Source organism: Manacus vitellinus, unplaced genomic scaffold (assembly GCF_001715985.3).
Source record: "Manacus vitellinus isolate BGI_N305 unplaced genomic scaffold, ASM171598v3 scaffold_16_pilon, whole genome shotgun sequence".
NCBI classification, from domain to species: domain Eukaryota; kingdom Metazoa; phylum Chordata; class Aves; order Passeriformes; family Pipridae; genus Manacus; species Manacus vitellinus.
Window position 1 is genome coordinate 7,270,008 of NW_021939189.1, and position 26,146 is coordinate 7,296,153.

Sequence of the window (26,146 nt, forward strand, 5' to 3'; positions counted from 1 at the left end):
ACTTGCTACAGATCAGTCCCCCAAATGCCCTTCGGTGACTGCTGCCTGATCTCTAAGGATGCACTGAAGGAGTAGATTCGTGCTGCCAGAGGGCTGAATTTGTTTTGTGGACAATTGCACATGCAGAACTGTTATCTCTTTGTGTCTCACCACCATTATAATTATTTAATAATTATTTTTTATGTGCACATCCTGGTGAACTAAAGGTTTATTAGCAACTTTGTTGTCTACAGGTTGGTTGTGTAGCCTGGGTAGTAGCTGTCAGTTTTCATACAGGGACAATTCAAATTCTTAATTTGTCTGGTAGTGCTAAGACACATTGTTTCCCTGGCCTGGGCACTGGAGGAACTCCAGTCTTTCTTCTCCTCTTTACCTGGGACTCTTACAAAAAGGGTGTAGTAGGGGACACAATACACACATTTGAGAGCAGGAGGGTCTGCAAAAGAGTGAGTGGTGATTGGGGATTTATTTTTTTAATTATTTTTTTCAGTAACTGCAGTGACTTATCAAACTACTTGCTATGCATCACTTTCTTGCTATTGCAAGAAGCAATCTCCAGTTATTGGTAATGATGGTGTTTTTAACTTGTTGCTCAAGTCCTTCAAAGCCTTAATGGTCTCCAGAAATACATAAGGGAACCATGCATAATGGTAGGCAAGAGTTCATTAAATGGGAGAGAAGTATCATGGAGGAGCAGAAAGAACATCAGTGAGGAACATACAATGTACTGGCAAAAAAAGAATCCAGGAGTATGTGTCTGGTAAAATGGAAATTAATCACATCCCTTCAAAGTTTTTTGTTTTGGTTTGGTTTTTTGTTGGTTTGGTTTGGTTTTTTGTTTGTTTTTTTGGGGTTTTTTTTGTTGTTTTCTTGTTTTGTTTTTTGTTTTATTGTTTTTTTTTTTTTTAATTTTTTTTCTGTTATCATAGAATGGCTTGGGTTGGAAGGGGCCTTAAAGATCATCTAGTTCCAGCCCCCCGTTTTAACACAGAAGCTGTTTTGCAAACAGGTCTGATCCATAAATATTGTTTATCTGCACAGAAGGGAACATTTATTGCAAAGAAAGCAAATAGTGTTTTATAGGAACTCCTGACTCCTCAGTGGAATTCACGGGCAGAGTTAGAAATCCCATGTCACAAAGGAGAAATATAACAAGCCTGGATTCATCTGTATCATTTCTGAGTAACCTGTGTGGAACTATTACTATATTGCAGAGAGTTTGTATTTTGCAAGTAGCCTGTGAAATTAGTAGAGGTCAAGTTTCATAATGCTATAGCCCCCTAGAGTGGGAATTTCCAGTGGTGTTGAAGATAGAGCAGTAATATCTTCACAATCATATTGGGTCTACAACAAATGGGAAAAATGGTGAATGGAGATGGGGAAAAAGAAAGAAACCCTTCTAGCATAAGCAAGTAACATCATCTAGTGTTATCTTCCTTAGCTAGCCCATGCCTACCTTGTAAAGGAAAAGACTTGGCCAGCTTTGTACTTGTGTTTGTGTTCTTCTGTAAGCTACAACTCAGCATATTTCTGTTAATTCTGCTTTGTCAGTACTATAATTTACTGATGGAGGAAGTATAGAGTGTCTTCGAGCATGTCAACCTATGGCCAATTTCATCATGAGTCACATCACCCTCTTGTACAGTGAGGTACCTTTTTGTGCTCCTATTCTGAGCTGAGCAACTTGGTGAAAAAAGTAAACTCATCCTGTGTCAGAACTTCCATAGAGAAGAAAAATGGCGTCTTTTTTGATCAATGGGATTTAATACTGAAGGATGAATGTGTGAGCCTACTGAGCATTACAGGGGACAAGAAACTCTACCTAATCTATAGCAGCCTTGTTTTATTCTTTTTTTTAGTTTATTATTTACATATGTTCAGAAATCAACAGAATGAGTTTGGCAAAACAACCTTTCAGACTCCTACAGGGCTGAAAATATATGTGCTCAAAAGTATCTTATTTTGGAATGCCACCACCTCATTATCATGCAGGTGTGACTGGCAGAGACTTTTCCCTGGTGCTTGTTTCTATTAGAGAAGATAGCTGAGGTGATGGAGACTGGGACATACTGCACCTCAGCTTGGGAGGAGTGACTTCTGTTTTTCTCACCTTTGCCTCTTTCTTCTTGGCCTCTTTCTCTTTTCTCCTTTTTCTTTCCTGTTTTCCTTGTCAGCTGGCAGGTCAGTGTCCCGCTTTGCTGGGAGGTGTCAGCTTACTGAAACAAGCCCTGTTGCCATGCAAAGCTTTGCAGATGCCAGGGTATTACCTCCTGGATTACTTGGCTAAGTACAGATTCTAGGAAAAGCTAATGGAGATCTGAAGTCACTGGTGCATGTTCTTTATTATTACTTTTTTTTTTTTTTCGCTGGGCCTATACATACCCCTTTGCTCGTGAGTATCAGTTAATCTGTGATGCCACACTTTGCCCTTCTACATTATTTATTTTGGTTTAAATTTTAGAACAATCATCTGCAAACTGCAATTCTTAGTGCTCATTTATATGCAGAGATTGCACTGATTTAACTAACAGATTTTTAAATCAACTCAGTTAATTCGATGCAACCCATATGTGAGCAATTAGCTTAAGTCCGTTAAAAATCCTCTTCAGCTCTGTGGATACAAGCCACATTTAAAATAAGAAAGAATACAGGAATTAGGAACAGGCTAAAGGACATAAATTTGAAAGTAAAGTTTTAGTTAACATGATATGCTTTCATCAGCTGTCAGGTTCTATTCCTAGTTTTTAACTGATTTACTGCTTTGTTGCATGAGTGGCTTCACTTCTTGATATCCCTGCCTGCAAAATGAGGATTTGCTGACATTGCTTACAGGAGGATGTGAGTGGGGCTGTTTGGGAAAATGTTTTTTTTGTTGTTTGTTTGATTGTTTTTTTTCCCCCAGCGGAAAGCTTAAGCTTTTCTATGAATAATGGATAATCAGAACCGGAGCCAAATCTTCCCATTTAAAAACAGTATTTCCATTTGGAAGTGTCATCACGGTGCCGTTCGGGAGTTGTTTGGCTCCCACAGCCAAACTACAACTCCCAGGTTGCCTCATAATTCTGCATTTTCCTGAGTTGATGTCATGAGTCTTGGTGTTGCATTTAGGGGATGTGTGTCAAGGAGATGCTCTGACAGATAGGAACAGGTGCTTAGGAAACCTCAAATGCATATTTTCTGTGACATTTCTCTTAAACAGTTCTGATGTTTTGGATAGTACAATTTGGAGTTTTGACAGGATATTTAGGGGTTTGAGGGGAAGAGGATGTTGGATTGGTGAGGAAAAGTCAACATTTCTTGCAGAAAGCAGATACTTGTTATATGAAACTTTGTGAGCTGAAAATTGACTTTTCCATTCAAAATCAGTGACTAAAAATGCTGTTCTAAGACTTTTTTAAATCAATGATATATAAAGTTTTGAGGATGCTTAGGAGAGACTCGTCAGAGACCACATCTCATGGACAAGGACCCAGTTTTTATTTGCTCCCTGAATCATTATTTGTTCCTTCATAAATTAGTACAAAGACTTATTACTTGCATCTTTCTTGCAGGTGATGGTGCAAAGCATGGGCAACAGCAGGGGAATGAATTATCTGGTGTTTAATGATTAATGTTGTTGTAACTAGAGGAAATAGAAATGTGATGGGCATCCTTTGATGTGACGCTGGAAGGGGGGTTAGCTCATCTCTGATAAGGCTGTTAACTCATCTTTTCAGCAGATCATGTGAATTCCTTGTCTTATTTGATTATGACATTGACAGCATTAGCTGGAGTGAAGCAGATCTCGTTCTGCGTCTCTAAGTGATTTGTGACCAAATGCAACTTAATGAAATGTATCCACAGACAGAAAAGGAACTTTTCTATCGGAAGCAGCTGAGCAAGGATAGAGATATGGTTACATGCATGGAACAAGAATAACACAGACTGCATCATTTATCTTGGGAAGCAAGGAATTGTCCATTGCGACAAAATCAGTCAGATGTAGCAAGTGAAATGCTGAAGGCTCATTACGCTAATTAGTATCAGTGCTCAGCTGCAGGGAGGCAAGAAAAAACTGGCAGTGATACTTCAGGATAGTGTTTGCCCAAGAGGAAGCGTTGTGAATCATAGATTCATTAGTCAGTGCCAGGAGGGAAGAGCTGTACAGCAGCCATGGTCTGAAATGAGACAGGTCCTTTCAATGGCACCCTTAAATTGGTTGGCATCCAGATAGCACAAGTGTCATTCAGGAGATGAATTTGGCATTGTATGTGTGTGTAAGGTGCTATAAAAAAAAAGAGAAGAAAGTAGTAAAAAATTTCCTTTTAAAGCCCTGGTGATAAATAGGCAACAGTTCACAGTGGAATTGAGAAACCACCATTGCTTGGTACTTTATAGGGATCTCTCAGGAGAAGTTGACTTTTTGGCCTTGTTTTTCATCATCTAGTTAAACAGTGCCTGCCTGCCTTAGTCCACCTTCCATTAAAATATGAGGGAGTGCTTTGCTGGTTCTGCTGCTTCCTCACATCTTGTGAACAAGAGAAACAAGAGAGAATTATGTAGAATATACCTGGGTAATGTACAATTAGCAGAATTACAGTACTTTATACAGAGACACAGAAGTGAGATTTTCTTACTGGATTTTTTTTTGGCAATTGTTTTTGTAAGCTGCCAATAGTCCCATCCAAGGTGGCATATATTCTAGCTAATGCTGCAAAGGAGAAAAGACATGTAAAGCATTTCAAGGAAATAGAGTAACTTGGAACGGTTTTGTAAGAAATGCCTTTGATTTGAGTAGTGAATTTTGTTAAATCCTGCCAAACATTCAAAGCCATTCTCAGCTTCCTAGTTCCTTTATTTGCTATCAGCACTTGAAATCAGCTTAATATTTTACCTTTACCCTTGGCTGCAGAGCATAACAGGCAAAAAACATTATCTGTGCCTGTCATCACTGTTAGAAAAGAGAGAAGAAAGGAAGGGAAGGGATGAGGAGCAACAGGGCTGGCAGTGAACTGACATATACAAAAATAAACAGACTTTAGCATATGAAGGAAGGAGGGAGCAGGGTGGGAAAAATCAGCCTCTTGTAATTAAATTTAAAGTTTGCATCTTCTTAAGAGCTGTGGATACAGCCAGACAGAGGGCTAATATTTAAAGGTTGTTTAAATGAGCAGAGATGTTAATCATTGAAGGGACAAAGCTGCACTTCGTCTTCTAGCTCTTCCATTCATGCAGAGATGTTACCTTCCTTCCCTGCAGTCAGTAAGAGCTTTCATATTACTGGTTTAGAGTTGGATGATTCTTTTTAAACTAATACTAAGCAACCAGCAGCACCTGTGAACTGCAGAGGGAAAAATGGTCTTGTCATAGGGTCACCTCTGAGAAAATCCACAATTTCTGTCAGGGCGGCAGAATTGGTAAATTGTATTATGGACTGTCTGAAGAGTGAGGGTGCTGTGAACTACAGAGATCTTGGTGTGCTGTGTGGAAGCTGTGCCTGTGTATGAGTAAAGCCTTGCAGTCCATGGGCCACAGGGGAACCAGATTCTGCAGTAGGAAACACTGGTGCCTTGTCACACTGTCTGCTTGGCTTTCATGTGTGTTAAAAGACTTGATTAGGAGTTTTTCTTATATGATGGATCACGGGGTTTCTTTATAAGTGCTGAAGGAATAATGAACTTTTTTAGAGGCTTTTAGTTTAGTCTAAGAAATAAAAATTGAGTTTGGGATTGGTTTAATATTAATCTCTGAATTTACTGAATCTTGTTAGGAGTAATTTTTAACTGTCATGTTCCTATTCCCCTGCATGTTTGTGTCTTTGTATTGGACTCTTCCAGAGTGTACCAAGGCATTTTGGCAGAGGGATATGTGTGGACGGTTTGAGTAGACGTAAACTAATATCAATTCCCACAGTGAAGGGCATACAGTGGGTTTAGGGGTGTTTTTTTGTGAACATTGACAATGTTGAGAAACTATTTCTGTAGTTCTGAAATAACAAGACTGTTTTTTCTTGATGTTAAATTAAAATATGACAATAAAAATCTAGTTATCATTCTTTCCCTCTGAATGAAAATTCTTTTCATTTTTTTTCAATTAGTTGTGCTCCCTGGTATATCACTGTGATGCGGGAAGGTATCACACTTATGTCAAGGAAGTGTCTGGGTTTTATTTTTTCATAGTCACACTGGGGAAAGACGAGTTCCAATGACTGTGGCATTGTACCTATTGAAAGGAAATTGTGTAAGAACACAATTTCTTGGCAGAAATACAACTGCTAATCTCAGCTGAGCAGCTGTTGTCCTGAAGATCAGGAGAGGTGAGCCTAAAGGTAACTTTATCCAAAGAGCCTTTAAGAAACATAGCAGAAGTTGTCATGTTTTCATATAGAATTTTTGGCAGAAGCCTCACAGCACCATTTGCTGACTTCCCAAGTGTTAGCTATTGCTAATGTTTTATGATTTGCTGAATGAGTAACATGGGAATTGTGGATTATGAGGAAATAAGGGAATTCAGATAACTGAAATGAGAGTAAACTTGGAATGGATCTTGTGGTGTTGCCAGAAACCCCAGGATGGCATTAGAGACCTTGTTTTTGTACATTAAAAATGTATGAAATATTCTTAGTGGTTCTTATTATTTCTTTGTCTTTCATTCTTAACCAGTTCTCCATTGTTTGCACCTTGGTTGTTTTTTTAAAGCATTCCTGCTTTATGACCCTTTTTCTTCAAGCATCCTTTGCAAGGCATTGATATTGCCTGAAGCGCTACATGCAGAACACCTCAGTGCAAGGCTCTGCCAGTACAGCAGCAGACCCCCATCTCTACAAGTACATTTATATTCTATTTTGTTCTAGGAAGCTGGAGCAGCAAAACTGGATACAACTCCATAGCTAGAAGTTGACCCAACACTTTGGATATTTTTTAAATTTTTTTTGAAGTAGAAGCAACCCAAGTTTACAGTGCCACTAGAAGCATCCTAGTACTGGACTGGATACTGTGGAGATGATGAGGACCTACCACGATATCTTATATGCTCTGGAAGTGATACCTGAATTTTATCACCATACCATGATTTGAAAATTATGAACCACATTACAGCAAATCCTTTGAAGAGTGGAAGGAGGCTCTGATCGGCACATAGTCACTAACAAGAGAGACTAGTTGGATTTTTTCAAAATTGTGCTGCTCCCTACAGTCAAGTATCCTGGACCATCTCTCACTGATCACTGAGTCAGTAACAGAATATATTCAAACTAACTAAGGGAAACGTTTGCTCAGTGCAAGTCTGGGATCCCTATTTAGCTTTTTATCCAACCTTTACAGTGAAGTTAGGTAATTGTTCTCCATAATGATGTAGCATGCATCAAGATCTTCTTGACAGGATTTAGATAGTGGCATTTCTTGTGAGTAGAGAAGCTTAAATGAGAGATCCAGCTCATCTCACTTAAGTGCATCTGTACTTCAGACTGGTTGAAGAGATTTGAGTGCCTGCCTTCAGTTAGAATGAGTAGGAGTTGGAAGTGCTTGTTTACTGTGGAGGTTTTGAGAAGCCTGAGCTCTATGTAAGCTGGGTGAATTTCATAGATAGCACGGATTTAGGACATTGCAGTGGACTTGTTGTCTTTGATTTGTGCCTTCTTAGGTAAAGGAAAAACTGCATTTATTTTCAGGACTGCAATTATGTGAACCTTGGAAGGAAAGGAAATTGTAACATGCATATACTACAAGAACCTTTGAAATATAATGTGGACCATTGGTTCATTCCAGCCCAGTGTTCAAAACCTTTATATTTGTATTCTATTGACATTCCCAGTCCTTGTGCCAGGGCTTGCCAGGATTAGAAACTCTTTGGAATCAGCTGTTGTTTTGCTAGTTTATGTGTTGCTTTCTCATTTCAGCTACCGTTGTTCTTTGAGTGGGCATGATCTGAACAGACAGTGGATGACACCCAATTCCCAGCTGCATCCAACTATTTACCATGCCAAAGGTCTTCTCTATTACCTGCGCAGCATTGGCCGGGCTCCTCTGGTGAGTCTCTTCCAGAGTCTTTTGTGAGTTTCTGTGCATGGATTGCTTACTGTAGTTCTGTGAACAGTCTTGTTATAGAGCTGGAAGGATTTGGAAAGCATCATATACTTTTACTCTTTCATCTTACAGAATTGTTTTGGAAGTCTTGGGTATCTATTACTTACTGCACCTTCTATCCAGCTACTACACATTTCAGAATCTCTGCACACCTGGAATAAAAATGAGAAAATGAATTCCTTAAAGCTCTTTATATCTTTCAAGTACTCCAACTGAGCTAAATATTATGAGTAGGTTGTTGCTATCTTCATGACAATGATAGGAGAAATTCCACAAAGATTTAGTCTAAGTGGACTATGCTAAAGCCCATGAAAACAGAGCCTCCAAGCCCTCACAGTGTCTGAACTTCCATGCTGCTTTGGTAAGGAAGAAAACAACTAGTTTTGTGGGCTACCAGAAATCCATGATATGGGTCTCACCTCAAAGCTGCAGCTGGGCTAGGGCTGTGATCCATCACATCTGCTTAGTCTTGTTGCCCAGCAGACTAAAAAGATAGTTCTGAGACCTCAGAAGAAAAGCCTCAAGGAGGTTCAAATGTTGACAAGCAGATGTGGATGCATGGACTGACAGGTTGGCTGATGACAGCTACAGCCAGGCAGGAAATGTCCAAGTGCACCAGATTCCCCCAGGGTTTGATGAGAAAAACCCCAGACAAGGTGAAAATATCTGTGAGCTTCATGAAGTGAATTCTTGTGGGAATGTGATTTTTGGATAAATAAACAGCCCTAAAATTTATCTCTGTAGGCTGAGGAATATTGTGGAAACTCATTGAGTCACCAGCCTTTTCATTTGGTTCAGAGCAGTGTAGTGTCAGTCTTGTTTTACCCTGCTATTTCCTGTCCAGCCTCTTTTAATACACAAGCCTCCTTGTCATATCCAGGTGCAAGAAGTCTAACACTCAGTGCAAGTTTTCATCATTGTTGAGTGAAGGGAAACTATTGATCCTACCATCTCCCTCACTCACAGACTGCATGTCAGACTTGGTAAACTGATTTTTCCACGCCTTTGAAGAGTACATTGATTTTAGTTTATACATGCTCAAAAATGCCTTTTCCCTCCTTCAGAAGACAGCTCAGTTTCTTTTTCAATTTTTTTTAACCTCCAAGATCCCATGGAACCAGGTTCACTTATAGCCAAATGATTTCTGTGAACTGATTTAGTTTAATTTATCCTGGTGATGTGCAAGCAGTTCCTTTAAAGCAAGAAGAGCTGGTTGAAGGAGTAAAGCAAAGAACTTTAGATTTAACAGCCTTTAAACCAAAGCCATTTTAATTGTTAAGCTGTATAGACAACAGTCTGAATTGTGGTGGTGGTTTTATTGGCTTCTCTTGTTGAAGGTGGGAGCCCCTGTACGACCACAGGACTGGATGTATTGTAGCACTGCAAAGAGTCTGAGCTGTAGTGAAGAGCAGGATACCTTAGAAGGAGAAAGAAAGAACTTCCAATGGACCAGGAGGCAATGAGCAGAGTTGCCATTCAAAGGCATTATGTATCAAGCTTGGAAACAAGCATCAGCCTGCAAGGATGTACTCACTGAGAGGAAAAAAAAAACCCTAAGCACGTCTACCTCAAAACTGACATTCAAAGTCCTGTCAAAATGTTATTACAAAAAAAAAAAAAAGAGGTTTTACTCAAAAAAAGACATTTCAAAATGTTCTGTTTTCCAACACGTTTTCTTCCCCTTTCATATTTTGTCTTTTTTTTTTTATTTTAGAAGGTGACTGGTTCTGTGACTCATGAGGAGGGCTGTTTTTGAGTTAGAAAACAATCCTTACCTTTAGGGTGATCAGTGCTGACAAATAAAATAACTTCGAATAGATAAAAAAATTTAACGTGTGTCTTTGAGTCATATCCCAGTGAGTGCAAACCTTGGGAGTCTGACTGGTTTGTGTGCCTTAGTGTCTCAGGCATATGGAAGGACAGGTTGGAGAAAAAGCACTGGTAGATGCCAAGTTTGCTCAGTGTTTGCCCAGACATATCCCCAGAAGAATTCTGTATTGGGTGCTCAGACTACAAAATATAGCTTAGCCTTGGCTGAATGATGAGACATAAGCTACCCTGTAGTGTGAAAATCAGGCAGAAGCATGCACTATGAAGAATAATGAAGTATAAACATTGGGAGTGATTGCAGAATCCAGTAAACTTAATTAAAATGTGGCTCTATGCAAGTTGCAAATAAAAAGGAAGTGTTTGCAGTGGTACTGATGTTTCTGTTGTGGAAGCTGGTGATGTGACCTTCAGTGAAAGATCCCATGGCCTGAACCAGTTGCCGTATTACAGCACCTGGCTTTGGTAATCCTTTACCAGTAAAGAAATATCATTTCAGACCTGCCACTAAGGACTTGTCTGCAGGTTTCTTGAGGTGCAGAATTATAGACCTGCTACTGATCAGGCAACCCCACTCTCTGATCATCCCTGTGTGGTTTCTGATAAGTAATATTTTAGACAGATATACATGTTGTCTTTTGTGTGTTGGCAATTCTGTGAATTGGCAGGTAATTGATACCAAATTGATCTGGGTTCTCTGCCTTGAAATAAGATAAAAACTATAAAATCCTCTTTGATATTCATAGGAATACTCTCTCGTTGGTACTTGTGGTTAACCCAAGCTATGACTGTTTATTGCTGATAGCTTAGATGAAACACGAGCTGGAAAAGTATCTGTCATTAAGAGAATTAATAAATACAGCTTTTTTGAAGGAGATAGTACAGGATAACTGTGAATGGGTCAGAGTTTTTGGCAGGTAGCTCGCTGTTCACGTGCTCCAGGTGTGGAATGTGCATGCTGCAGGTACAGGGACATGCAGATTCCCAGCCCTACAAAAGGAGCTGTAGGCAGGCAATGGTGCAGGAAGGAAAGTTGGCAGGTAAGAAACCAAAGGAAGCAGCAGCATATAAGCTATAAAATGTGTGTAATTGTCCATCTGAGGGGGAGCAGTGGGATGATTCATTATGCATGTATGCCTTAACCTTTCCAATAGGGCAACTTAGTGTTTGTCAGAGGAGCTGAAAGAATGTACATGCTCAATTCCTGGATAATTAAACTCCCTGACTTGCTGTGGCTAAACTTAGTTACTGTATAGCTGGTAAATAAACAAACTAGGGTAAGTCTTGCCCTAACAGTTGGTGGAAGAAGCTCATCTACTCCATCTGTTTCTCCCCTCTTGTGTATGTATTTAGGTAAGAATACGTATATATGGGCGGGAGTGTTGATCTGCTGGAGGGTAGGAAGGCTCTGCAGAGGGATCTGGACAGGCTGGATCTATGGGCTGACAGTGAGTGGGTGTCAGGCTCTTCTCCCAAGTCACATTTGACAAGACAAGAGGAAATGATCTCAAATTGTGCCATGGGAGGTTTAGACTGGATATGAGGAAGTGAGTTCTTCTCTGAAGAGTTATCAAGCATTGGAACTGGCTACCCAGAGCAGTGTGAAGTCACCAACTCTGGAGATGTTTAAAAATAGGGACATGGTTTAGTGGTGGATTTGGCAGTGTTGGTTAATGTTTGTACTCGATCTTAGAAGTATTTTCTAGCCTAAGCAGTTCTGTGATTCTATTTTTTTAGCACATATTTCTCCCCCATCTCTCTTTATATTGAACCATAATACTTCTCCACCTTCACACATTTGTTTGTCTCCCACATAAGCCCTGGAAAACTTCCTTGATGAAATCTTGAAGCTCCTTTCTACTCAATGGTGAATGCTGGTTTAAAATTAAGCAATTCTTTCTCTTTAGAAATTCTTATATTTTCACTGACAGATTTCTGGATATTCCTGATTAAGACATGGAAAATATATGTAACAACCGTGTGTTTATCGACTTCATATCTCAGAGGGCACTGAGATTGATTTTTCTTTAAAACTTGGGTCAATATTTACCTCTTGGGTCATTAAATTGTGATTTTCATTTCTATGGAAGTCAATATCTGCCTATAAAGGCAATCAACACTTCCACTAAAACTGGGAATGTGCCTTGTGCTGAGCTTTTATGACAGCTGATGTGAGAGATGGATTAGATAGACAGGTAGATTAGTGTGGAATGAAATTATTTACCATGAAGATGGGTCATGTTCTGTGCTTGACTTCCAGGAATTCATGCAACGGTCTGACAATACAAGTACACAATTATATTTTCCTGAAAATTATGTGGCACGGGTTTTGAATTTAAAGATGACAAAGTGGTGATTAATTGCTTGGGAAAGCACAGATTTCAAGTCTCACAAGGATAAAGCTGGGCTTTAGGAGTTTAGAAGTAGAAAGAGCTTGAAAAATTACTCGGTTGTGGTATCAGAAGTTCCCATGAACCCTGAGGTTCCTGAGTTGCCATGGATTCTTGCACAGGTGTCATGTTTATTTCTGCTGCAGACAGAAATACACTAGTTTTGACTCTGGATCCCTGAGATCATGTCAGATCAAATAAATAAAACAAGATACAACTGACTAACAAAGTTTGACACAGGTTGTAGGCATGGCCCAGAGTTTAAGCTGCTCCAAAGAGCTCAAAAAACCGCATTAACACACCCCACAGTCTTACAGTGCTTTTTATGAAGAACCAAGAAACTTTTTCAATGTTCAAGATTTTGCTTAATTTTTTCCTCTCCCTAGGTATTCTGTGACTACCACGGACACTCCCAGAAAAAGAATGTGTTTCTTTATGGCTGCAGCATCAAGGAGACCTTGTGGCAAGCAGGCTGCATGGTTGACACAGCAGTTATCACAGAAGATGTTGGCTACAGAGTAGGTCCACTTGGTTCCTTTCTTAATTACTGGCCTGTATGTGCCTTTATATTTAAGATAAGATCACCTCACAAATTTTAGAGATAAAGTGCAAGTTTCCTTTGGAGTAATGATGCAGAGAGTTTCAAGCCATGCATAATATCTTCATACACTAGATATTAGGGACCCATCTACTAACAGTATTTTCGTTATTTTAGTAAGATGCATCTTTGGCTACATGCTAACAGGACAGGCATATTTTTGTGGTTTATAATTTCTAGGGATACATATGCTTTTGTCCCCACCACCCCAACATAATAAGAAAATAAATTGGAATTATGTAATGGTAACTGAAAAAATGACAGTGTGCCACTGTCCTACTCAGTCAAATTGCTTCATCAGGAGATGCTCCTGGTCCCACTGAAAACACCAGATAATTCAATGGATACCAAACAGATCTAATATAGTAAAGTTATTTCCACAGTAAGTGTTTGGTGTCATATCTAGGCTTTTTTTTTTAAATATAAAGAGGAAATAATAAAATCTCTTATATTTCTACTTCATGTAAATGTCTTGTTCATCAAACAGTTCTTTGGACTTCCTGCCCATCTCTTTTTTTTTTTTTTTTTGGTATCCATTTAGATGATATTTTCCTATTAAATAACAAATTTCCTTGGGGAAAAAAAAAATCTTATAAGCTCTAATTCTAGTCTTAAAAATGTTAATTTCTTAACATATGAATTGTGGCTTTAAACTGATTACAGAGTAATAGCTTGATTCACTCAAAACTAAAAGAGATTGAAAAGTCTTTGCCAAATTATACCTTAATTTTTGCTCCTTCAACATAAATACTAATTATCCTTATAAGGACACAGTGTCTTCAATGTTCATCTTATGGAGTTGTACACAGCACACTGAGACTTTACTGGAAGAAGGTAATCCCTGTGGCAAACACTGTTTCCCAAGGAAAGCAGGGAGGGTACCTACAGTCAGGATATCTTTTGGTGTGTTTGAATTCTGAGGGCTTCAGAAGGCTGAGGATAGTTACTGCCACACAAACAGAATCCAAATGTTGCTGTCAGCATCTGGAGCCTGACTCGAATCTGCAATGAAGAAAGACTCCAAGGCTGTCCAAAAATACTCTGTAGTGGCCTGTAGAAAGATTTTGTGGTTCAAATCCTCTCTTTTGCACAAAAATGAGGCATGAGTGCCTGCTGCAGTCCTAACCTATAGGTCACCCTCTTCCTACTTAGGCTGAGGAGGTTGAATTTACAGTGGGACACATCTGCAATTGCAAACTTCAGCAGATAACCACCCCTGCCTCAGACCTGCTTCCTTGCACTGTTTGCACAGGTTTCTCTCCTGCCTTGGGAGAACTGAGAATTAATCTGGCCTCCATGATTGATTTTTCTCCCCAGGAACAGGAACCAAATATCTCAAGAAAATTATGTTTTTTGGAACAGACTTTGCCTCATACGTCATAGATTTAGCTGTAGCCCTTGGCAATATACAGAGTCAGAGTCTTTGTTTCCTTCTAATATTTGGTGGCCTTGGGTGACTTGCACGGCATTGGGATCGTAATCCCAACCTTTTGATAAACATTCCAGGCCCCTTTGACAGCGATCTCTGCAGGGACATCAGTAAAGAAATATAATTCCATTTTCTTCCTAATGGTATTGGAGGTTTATGGACAGGTTCCAGTGTGATGGGAGCAGCTTCCTTTGCTGTTGTACGTGACAAATCCAGCTGTGAGAGTGACATGGAAACTTCTGTATTATCATAAAACCATCCTTTAAAGGGATGTGTTTTCATGCAAAATATGCTATTGAAAGATAATTAATAAGAAGAATAAGTAGAGAAGAAAGAACCATTAGTGTGAAATCCAGTGAATGCTGGTAAAATGAAAAGAATATTAAATTCAAGTTTGCTAATACTCTTAAATGAGTCCTGTGTACAGAGACATTACTGTTACCTGCCAGCATTTTTATTTAATTAAAAGTAAAAGATTGATTATGCATATAATTTCAATTGCTTTAAAAACCTAAACTGGATTAGGGTTCTGATTATTGTGTTTGATGGTATACATTTACAAAAAAAAATTTGTTTGTAGGTTCAGATAAGGGCAGAATAAAAACTATCTGAATCTTTACATACAGTTTAACTGGGTTTAACTGGATTTAACTGGTTGTGCTGAGGCTTATAAACACCTGAATCATGTGGTTCTGCTGCAGTTTTTTTAGTTCCTGTTCAACCAAAATCCAGGACAACCTGGAAGCTGGGATGAAAGTGTACTATTTTGTGATCCCCATGCAGTAAGTAGCAGGTTGAAGGCAATGCAGGCATACTGGATTCTTTGCTGAAGGCAAGCAGTCAGTTTTCAAGGTTCCTTTGTTCAGTGCACCCACGGGAAAGGGAGTGCAGCAGTTCTTAGTAACACACTGGAGATCTTGACTTAAGAGTGAGGCTCAAGGTGGTCTCAGATTTAAAGTGGAATCTTTTTCTTTGTTTCAGGTTTCTCCATTGCAGTTTTTTCATCTGAAAAATGGACCTTATGAAACTTTACCAGTTCCATAGATATAGAGACCACTGACAGCTGTAGCCAGAATACAGTGAAAAATAAAATTTACTTGTTCCTTATAAAGATGTGTATGGTTAAGCAGTTTGCAGGAGATATTGCAAAATAGTTTAGGCCAAATATATATCGTTCACATCAAATGTGTTTTAGGAAAGGACATTATTCATTTACTTTCAAACTGAATATTCCCATACAGTGCTATGAAGTAAAGCCCAACAGAAAGGAACTACAATTACTCAGAATCAGTCAGTGAAACTGATGGTTATTGGAAAGTGAAATTAACTTGGTTGGCTTTCACCACCCAAACTGAATGAAATTCAAGGGTAAATGCCTTTAGCCATACGTGGAAACTCCTTCTATATGATTCTGTTCATTTCAGCTGTTTAAGAAAACTGTCATCAGAGAAATAATGGTCTCATTTTGTTTTCTCTCATCTAGATAAATCAAAAGGTCTTTTGGTATGTGTTATGGTTAGTGTACCAGCACTGAAGTTTAGACACATGCAGACATAACCCACATACATGTATATGGGTACCTAACAATCCAGTTTATATACTCGTACCAGGTGTGCTCTATGTATCTGGTATCTGTTTTTATAAAGTGTAAAAGTAACACATTTAGCCCTCTGTAATGATTAAGTAAGTGTTGGTTCTGCACTGATAGAATATTTGATGCTTCAGGAGTGTTTATAGACTGTTGGGAAATAAAATTTCCAGAATAAGAAAATCACTCAGGGCTAAGATGTAATATTTACCAGGTTTTCATTATTACTTTTTATTGTGGTTTTTTTTAAATGAATTGTATAAAATGTATAACTTGGACTCTGATGAGAATATTTTGATTTGTTTCACAATGCAAGTTAGTTAAATGCTAAGCTTTATTTTTCACATAATTATGTGCAACCTTCTGTGAGAATACACACCCCTTTTCTCCGCTCTATACCATGTTCAGACAAAATTCCTCCCATAGCTCAATCCTTTGTCAAACAATGGATGTATCATAGGAGGAGATATAGTATAACTGTAGAGGGGAGAATAGGAATATTAGGTAGTGAATTATGACTGCAGCCCTCTTAGCAGCACAACAGGAAGATGCAGGTTAATGTCAAAGCAACTTGAAAACAAAACTCTGACTTCAGCCCCCTCAAACTATTGGGTGTGGAAATGTTTGATTTTGAATGAGATATACCAAATGTACTGGAAAGGTTTAATTTTAGTCTTTGGGATAAAACCAAATGTTAGAATCTGAGGGTTTCGCAGAGGATTGACATGATGTACCAGTTGGAGTTCTTGGTAACAGTGTCTATAGATAGATTTGATTATAGACACATTAAAATACACAGGTCTCTCTGTATATGTGTCTGTGATATAAACATGTGCACATAATGTGCAATTCATTTTCTCATAGACTCTTCCTAAAATCCTGGATAAAGTGGCCCCTGCATTTGTCATGAACAGCTGCAGCTTCCTGGTGGAGAAGTCTCGGGAGTCGACGGCCCGGGTGGTGGTGTGGAAGGAAATGGGTGTGTTGAGGAGCTACACCATGGAAAGCACCTACTGCAGCTGCAGCCATGGACCCTACAAAGTGAGTAAATCTTTCAAAGAACCCTCTGCCACCCTTCTCCTAATGCACATCCTGTGAGATAGGAAGGATAAAATGGAGTAGATGGCTGTTGTCTTGAGCAGTTTGCCTTCTCCAGACCCACGGAGTCTGAGTTTGAGTTTCTTTTCAGTGAAATCTTTCCATGAACCCTCATTCTTTTACCTTCCATGCCACTAGAGTCCCTCTCCGAGCATTCATGCAGCAGTGAAATAAAAGGAAACTCCATTCTGGAGCCAAAAGCATTGAGCTGAAGAAAGGAGTGTTTTAGGGATGATACAGGACTCTTATCCTTACAAGGGCATTCAAAGTGCTTTTAAAAAAGTGCTTGCAGGTCATATGGACACTTTTGAGCCTAATTCTAAGGTAGGTAACTGCAATACTAGTGGCTCCAAGCTCTTTGGTACAGGCAGTCAACCTGAGCAATCACCTGGCTAAATTTAAGAGCCTGCACTGAAAATCTTGCATTTGGAGTTGCTTGTTCCTGACAGGCAAAGGTAACTAATCTAAGGCTAGTTTTGACAGCTGTCAATGAGTTCAAGCTATGCCTCTGACTGTGATCTAGACAGACCTGAATTCCACATCGAATGAGTTTCCAGTCTTTGTAGGAAGGGCTGTACTTGTGCTGAGTGCATCAGGCACCAGTATGTGAGATCTCCCGGCACTGTTTAAGCAAACAGGATGAACTCTGGTAATTGCATTTGAGTGATCATAATTCTCTATTTATTTAAATGATGAATTCTTTTGCTTGTCCCTTTTCCAAACCTATTACTTTCATTGAAGGGTTTCCACATTCCACCTCATTTCTTCCACTAGGGAGCAATCCTTGTCTATACAACATTAATAAGCAGTTAAGGATCCTGAAAGACCCTTAAGGAAAGAGCCATTATTACAAATAAAAATTAATTAATAAGACATTCAAATTATTATCTTTGGAAGCTCTATACTAATCCTTTTACCTCTCTGTAGAATGTTGCAGGAAGTATTCAGCTGCTGTTTTAACCATGTTCTACTACACACACACCAATGCCAGGATAAGAAAGGCAGAAAAAAAAATGGCACATAATTTTAAGAAAGAGAATATAATTGCCCTGGGCATTACATCTAACACTCCCTACTCCTGAGTAGTGCTGATGGTTTTTTAATAGGCATCACAGGTCAAGACAGTGGGTTCGAATCTTTTTAGACAGTGGGGGGAATATCTATTTTGACTGAAGTCAATGACAAAACTCCTAGTGATCTCCACAGAGGAGGATTTCACTGATTTCTTAGATAACCACAGTAAGATCTAAACACAGTGACACATCAGATTGTATCTCATCTAATGACTTGTTCTCCATCAGCATCTGGGAGATCTTTACCCAAATTTTCTTCATGTGTGCCTTTAGATGCTTGAAATGCTGTGAAGAGAACATTAAATGCCACATTCAGACATTGCATTTAAGCATTGTGCCATCCACAGGGGCCTTGTAACATATAGCAGAGATGTCAAAAATAAGCAGATAGTTCAGGATTCTTTTTTTAAAGAAATCTCTTAGAATATATGAAATTATTTTCTAGGTTCTTTCTTGTCCTCATTTTCATCACTGATCAGGGCCACAGGCAACCACTGAGGGCAAGAGCAAGTTCATGTATGAGCACTTGTGGCTGGTGACAGAATCCAATGTTCTCATGGCTCTTAAGGAGGTCTGTAAGCTGTAAAGCAGTTCTGAAACTTCCAGTTTGAACGCCCTGAAAAGATGAGTCCCAGTTGAATCAGTGGATCATGTTTATGATGTCACATATCCTTTTTTTTTCTTTGTTTAATATTATGATTTATCTCAAAGATGAAGGATATATGAATAATCCCACTAGGGAGCATTTCTTTACCACTGCTCCACCACAAGGCTAATACAAACAGGTTTTTTTTACAGTTTCTCTGATTCAGGCAGCTCTAACGTATTTCCACCATTTTTTTTCGAAATACATCAAATACCCAACTTGTTAGTATCAAAATGGAATATAATTTCTTATGTTGATTATACTGGAGCTGCATATAAATACATATACTATATCTCCCAAATAATCAATGCTAATAAACTGTTTTCTCTTCTTTTTCAAGTGATCTTTACAGTCAGTCCTTGTTTGCTTATTTATTTGTTCTTAAAAGTAGATTTTTAACAGTATGGAATTGACAGACTGAACTGAAGATTTCGTTGCATAATACCATTTAATACTCAGCTTCCATCTATCAAACCAAAACTACTTCATTATTATCTTGAAGCCCTGAAATTATTCCTGTAAACTGGACATTAATCACGTAAGAGGTCATTTTTTTCTAGTGGCTTCAGCCTGAGTTCTTCACTCTTGGACCTTCCAGTTGTTGCGTGTGTAAACAATAGACTGATACTAATGCTCAGGCAGGAGATGTCAGCCTCCAATATTTAAGGCTCTCTGATATTTGGTTTAGTAAATTTGTGTTTAACTGTGAATGATAGAGTCAGTTTTTTAATTGCATAGGACTGATCTCCCTGTAAGGATATACCCAGAATTTCTCCCAGACAAGCATGCCCTTATGTTTTTTGATACTTGAAGTACAGAACCAGGACTTAAAACATCTTGTTATATGCAGCAGAGGCTCCCAAGTCCAGCATCACTCAGTGAATCAGTGGTCAAACCTCTATAAAGGCACAGCAGACCTGGATCCAGGTCTCTAACTTTCTTTCAGCTTGTAAGTGATGAAAGGAATTCACTGAAGTAGCTGAAGTAGCTGCTTTGCTGACTGTGAGCACAGATACAGTACTTGGAGTTGCACAGAGGCATCAGATGGGGGTTGTGCAAAGGATTTGGGAAGAAAAAGAAAACTATATAGAGGTTACAAGAGGTTAAAATATTAATTGCACAAGGCTGGTCAGTGTACCCCCTCTCACCACTGGTCAAGTAAGGGCTGAAAGTAAACCAGAGCCTACTTACCCTGGTAGAAAATATACTTCTAGAGTTTTTTTCCCAGGAACAGTGTCTCCTCTTGTGGACTGAAATTTTAAAATGCTTTAGTGACTGAAAGATAAGGCAGGAATTTGGTACTATTGATATGTAAATGAGAAACAATAGTGACCCCAGACTCGTTTAAAAGTCATTTGATTTCAAATGGCGAGAAGGGTGGAAATGAAAAGAGAACAGACATGGTCTGCTTGTTGAATCTCCTTGTCTGTGTGATCAATGGAAATGCAATAAGCCAACTACCCTTAAGGAAGCGAAACATAAAATTAAAGAAACTACTGATCTTATCTAAGGTTTTGTTCAACCTAAGGAAGAAGAAAATAAAGGGATAAAACATCCAAACTCTTTCATTTTGTCTGGATTGCCCAAATCAGTCTTAGAGGAGCAGTATCTCCATTTGGAAGTTGCTAAAAACAGAGCAACTGATTTCCACAGGGAATTCTGCCTCCTGCTTCTGCTAGTTTACAACCTTGTGGTCAAACCAGAAAATATTATTAATAATAATAATAAAAAAAATAAACTTCTTATAATTTCTTTGCTCATGTGAAGACCATCCGCATTTGTCCCTCATTGGAGCTTTACCCCTCCAACTTACCTTGTGATTTTAATTGCTATCTCTCTCTTGTGGGACATAGAGCCCAGAACCCCTTCTTGTATTTTGTTTTTAAAAGACCAGACGCAAGACCTACTGTAAGAAGTTGTGCTGTGTACAAGTACAGTCTGGCACAGTTATGACCCCAGAAGAATCAAATCTCCAGTGACACATACTGCCAGTTTCCCAGGTTTCTTCTGTGATTAATTTTTAAACTTAGGTATCTCTTTACTGTTCAATCATGCTCCACTGTTCCATGGTTCTTCTTGATTCCTTTTTACCTCACCTGCTAATTAAGACTCTTCTGTAGCATATTGCACTGTGCTGTTCTGTTCATTACTGCATCCATCATGCTACAAGTTAATGTCTTTTGTGCCATTGTGTACAGCTGAGTTCCAAACCATATGTCTTGGTAATAAAGCAAATCTAAAAAATCGACTTCATGTTCTGTGAGTACATGCTATGTTGGAAAAGCATTTTCCTTGGCATGTTGTACCTGATGGAGGAGATGGAGTACTAATGGAAATAGATTTTAGCTTCTTGCTTAAAATGGATTACAAACAACAAGGAGTAACAAATGAGTTTTAAAATTATGGCAGATATCTTGACAGTGCCCTATGAAGGAAGTCTTACTGGTGATATGTATCCCTCTTTGAAGAAAGCTTTTGGAAAAGCTGAGAAATAAGACATTTTTTTCCCTCTCCATTTTAATGCTTCTGAGTCAGAGGAATTGAATACTCCAAAATTTCTCATTGGACTTGGTCAGAGGAAAAAGCCATCCCTTTGGAGAGACACTGGAATTGGAGAGCAAGAGCATACAGCTCATAAGACTTCCTTTATATTAATTCAAAATATCTTTGCTAAACAGAAGTGATGAGAGTTAGTCTAATTGGAAGACCTAATATTATCCATCTCCTTTAACCTGGCCAACCTGGGCTAAATTATTTAAAATGATTGATGAACCAGTGATTTACCACAGAAGTGTGGCTGAATTAAAGCAATATGCCAAGATTAAAACCTTCCTTCTGTCTCATCCTTCAGAAGTGGCCTTCTCTGGTTTGACCAAAATTAGCCAAATTGTTACAAATATATGACCTGGCCAGTGAATTATAGTGCTATTTCTATTATCTGTACACAATTAAATATTTCCTCTATCTTCTTTACTCTTGAAGATTACTTACCAAATTTCTGCAAGGAATTTTTACCTATGCTTTATTCATAAGAAGTTTACTATGTTTAGTAGTCAGAAATTTAGTTGTTTTGATGGATTTTGCAGGTCACATGATGCTGCTTCTGTTCTCCAGTAAGATGTATATTGTTCTTGTAGTTGGAAGTCTGGTGCACAAACTTAGAAATGATTTTAATTTGGTCTCTTACCAGTATTCACCCACCAATAAAAATGACTTCATCAGTATTCTTGCCATAAAGCGTGTTTGATAAGTACTTGCAGAAAGAAAAAGTAAAGAAATAGTATATGTATGCTGTGCTTTCTGGTGTAAGTTTCTGGAATATACTTGCATCATTTTTGTGAGTCTGACAGACTTTTTCTCATTTCTGATTTCTTTTGTGCCCCAGAGCTTACACTTTTCCTGAGTATGGGTAAGTCTCAAAAGCTTCTTTTTAAAAAAAAAATCATCTCTAAAATGAGTGTTTTTATAGCTGACCCTCAGTGCTCTGGAGATCTCATTCTAAAGCAGAATAAGAAAGAATGATTTTTCTGTCTGATAGTTCTGCTTCTAGTTCTGGTCCAATGTGGCTCAAATTGGAAGCAGCTGTAACAGCAAGAGAAGTATAGAAAAAAAATAGTTATCTAATAGTAATCTAAGGACTGAAGGTTCAAATTAAGGGGTTTGTTTTTTCTCTTTTCCTAAGTTGTTATCCAAAGGAAAGGTTTGCATCCTATTTGCTTTATTTTTCTGCCTCTTATTTCCGCCCACCCCTTGCACTAATTGATTGGTGATTCATTTTTTAAGATATTCTAATTGTACCTTTTACATTTGTGGGCCTCACTTCATAAAACTACGCAAGGATTAATGGCATTTAGGGCGTGAGGGAAGAAGAGAGAAGGGGTTTCTGAGCAAACAGGAGATAGTGGGTGTTTTGTCTTCTTTGTAGATTCTTATGTCTACAAGGTTCTTACACGAAATTCTTAGGTGAACTGCTGCAGGATTTTCCCTCATTAGGTGTTTTTTATTGGCTTATTTGCTTGTTTTAATTATTTGACAGGATGCTAACTAAGAAATCACATGCTTAACTGTGCTCAGATCTCTTTGCTTCCTGCCACATTAAGCAAAACAAGTTTGAAGATGTGCTGACTTGGGCTCTCTCAGATTGCTTGGAAAAGCAAGTCACAGAACTGGGAGAACATTGTAGAGATTCTTTGGCCCTTATATCTTCAAGAAAATTTTGTCTGTAGGACTATCCCAGCAGGTCTCATCCTTCTTGATGCATAAGATGTCGTATCTCTGTTCCCAAAAGTCATGGATATTGTTGCTATCTGCTAATTTTTGTTGAAGGTGCTTAATATTGTCATATGAGAGTGCTATTTATGTGCATTTAAAAGTCTGCAGATTTTGCAAAAAGGTAATTCAGACCTCCATGTTCTCTCTTCCCATTTTCTTATCCATTCCAGAATCAGTTTAGCCTTGCTGTTTTGGAAAAGATGAGTAGTTAAGTAGGGTAATTTTTCTTCACTTCCGAAGGCGGCTCATTTCTTACTTGTTTTGGTTTTTTGGCAGAACAGGGGAACTGGTTTGGGGATTCTTAGCCCTATATAGAAAGAGACACATTTTCTGGCACTAGTGTGGCTGCATGAAGGCTTTTGCTGAGAGCACTCAGCCCCTGTTTCAAAGTTTGCCAAATGTTGATGCTTTGTGATGCCTCTGGTAAAACCATGGGCTCTTAATCCAATAGACCAAGTTTGCTGCTATACAAACAATTGTTTTCCCAGCACAACTGAATAATTCTACAACTCTTCTAAAAAGTGGGTATAGGGGTGGCTGCCTGTACTAGTCCATCTATTGAGCTACACCATGGATGTTGCCTTGAAAAAGGCATCTTGGAAAAAGTTTACAGTGCAGTGGCTTTCAGCTGTCACTCTCTCCATCTGCTTTCCTGTCCCTGGGCTGAAGGATTCAAGTGTGGGGTGACTGAGGGATGTTCCATTGTGTTGGAACTCACATATTTACTAGAAATAGAAGAGAAAGACACTGGACAAGAATGGGCACATAGCTCTCTTTAGCCTCCCTGTCCCCAAAGCACCCAGGCAGCACTAAAACCCAATGAAAGAATTATTGGGGGTCCTTGGCAACAGTATTTTAGTTTTCCTAAGTACCCAAAGAATGATACAGTGGAATTTTCTTGTACGTGTGAGACAAGATGATCACTGGTGATAGCTGGATCATGGATAAAGGTATTAAATTAATTTTTTACATTTTATTTTGATTATTGCTCTTGAGATGTTGAGCCAGCTGTATCCCTGACTTGCTATGACCTTGAGAATTCATCCCATACCATATGCTTAAATTACAGCACAATAGAAGATGGCAACAGAGGTGAGATGATAATAGATTTGACTCTGCAAAGCTGGAAGGTATCCAGTCCTGTTGAGAGTCAGTGGACATGGTTGGCATGTTGAATAGAAAAGCAGAGCTATCATATACCTCCTCCGTGGCCCACCCTTTTCCACCATTATATCACTGAAACAGTTTTATTAGCTCTGCTATTTACCCCTTCTGCTTGGGACTCAGCCTTGGAGTGCTTGTTCCAACAAATCCTGGCAATCTCCTACATTCCTTTTACTTGCTAATGATGTTAATGATGTGTCCTAGTTGGTAGTTTGCTTTTTGTTAAACCTAGGGACATAGTAAGCTGCTGCTTGGGGCTGAGGAGTGGAAAACAAGCATTATCCTGAGTAATGCCTGTCTTGAATGCTGATGTTCCTCTAAATTTCTATTTTCCCCCATGTATTGTAAACAACTGATGTTTATGGGGGTTTTTTATGGGATTTTTCTCTGTGAGTTGCTTTTGGCACTCCCCAAGACACTTGGTTGCCAGCCAGTTTTCCCATATTCCAGTGCTATACTCCAGAAAGGAGGTGATAGGTACTGACAGGGGCTATCAAACTGTTTCTCTGTAAAGTGGATGAGCAACAAGGCTACATAGAATCAGAAGTGTAAGTGTCCTGTCATACCCATCTTCCAGAATTTAGGAGAGCAGGATTTAGATGGAAGAATCCTAGTTTTTGACATTTCCAATCTGGGCAAACCTAGGTGCTTGAAGCAAAAAGGCCATTTGCAATAGCAGTTGTGGTTGCATGGAGAAGAGATTGCATTTTGTGAGGGAACAAGTAATGAATCAGAGGCTCACCTCCATATATTCACCCTGCTGACAAGTGACTGTTATTGTGTCCCCACTTGAAAATGAACAAGACCAGTGTACTCATAAGGAGACATAAAAACAACAAATGCTGTCACTGTGTGATTGAGGAAGTAGGTCTGTCCATGTGCTGTAAGGAGGAACAAACTCTCCTAGTATTAAAATTGGTACTGTCATGCTTGGAAGTCAAACAGTCTTTTGTAGTGCCAGAAGGCTGAAAATGTCTAGCAATTTATGGTCGGGCTAATCTCTGAATTGTATTTATTCAGTTTATGGGCATAGCTTAGGACCTAGTTTGACTTCAGATGTTTGAGCCTTAACTACATTCACAGTACAAATTATTAGAGCAAACAGAAAACTACAGAAGTAAAGAAAACTAGATGTTTAAAGATTATTTTTCATTTTCTATTTTAAATATTATACCGAAAAATCAGACAATTGCAGTCACACACATGCATGTGATTTTTTTCTGGATGAAGTGTTACTGTTTTATTTGAAACCCACTAAGCAATCCTGAATGGCATGACCTTGAATGCCCATGGGATCTCAGTCTGCTAAAGAAAAAACTCTTGTGAAGGATAAGGAATAGAAAAGCAACATTCCTAATGAAAATTAACTTCAGTGTTTCAATGGTGTCCCTTTAAAAGCCCAAATATCATTGCACATCATCCTTTCAAGTTTTCTGAGGAATTACAGCAGCTAGCTTTTTGATTTCTGATGTCTCTGTTGCTTGTTAATCTGGCCCCGTGTGGATTTATTGTACAAATCTATTTGGCAGCTGAAAATTGCCCTTTGATGAAGCTCCTAGTCTAATCATGAACTCCTCAGGCATAGAAAATAAGAATGGGTAGGTGGAAAAGCAAAGGCTAAAAGAACCATGTTTGCCTTTGACTATGCATGGATTTTAGAAGCATCTAAATTTCAAAGTCTTTGATTACAGGATTTTCCGTAAAGATTAATTTCATTCCTCTTAGGATCATAACATTTGCCATGCTGGATCAGATCACTGGTCCATATAATCAGGCATCCTGCCTCATACAGGCGCTGGTTCCTCACGGCTCAGAAGAAAATAAACCCTGCCTGTAAGGCAACTCATTCAATTACACTAAGACATGGAAAGGAAGTAGTCCTACTGGCTTGACCTGTCCTTCCTCCACTTCATACACTGCAACATGAGCCCTGATTATCATTATCAAAACCTTGATACAATGAGCTACATTCTTTGTGAATAATTATGCCACTTTTTT

At 38.7% G+C, this 26,146-nt stretch overlaps 1 protein-coding gene across 1 annotated transcript in view; it reads left to right on the forward strand.

Annotated features, from left to right (window-relative positions):
• Positions 1-26,146, forward strand: part of AGBL1 (ATP/GTP binding protein like 1) — a 267,905-nt gene that overhangs the window by 133,521 nt on the left and 108,238 nt on the right. The window contains exons 19-21 of the mRNA XM_029958844.1: positions 7,877-8,006; positions 12,667-12,798; positions 16,760-16,936. Of these exons, the coding sequence (XP_029814704.1) occupies positions 7,877-8,006; positions 12,667-12,798; positions 16,760-16,936 (439 nt within the window). The remainder of the gene's footprint in view (positions 1-7,876; positions 8,007-12,666; positions 12,799-16,759; positions 16,937-26,146) is intronic.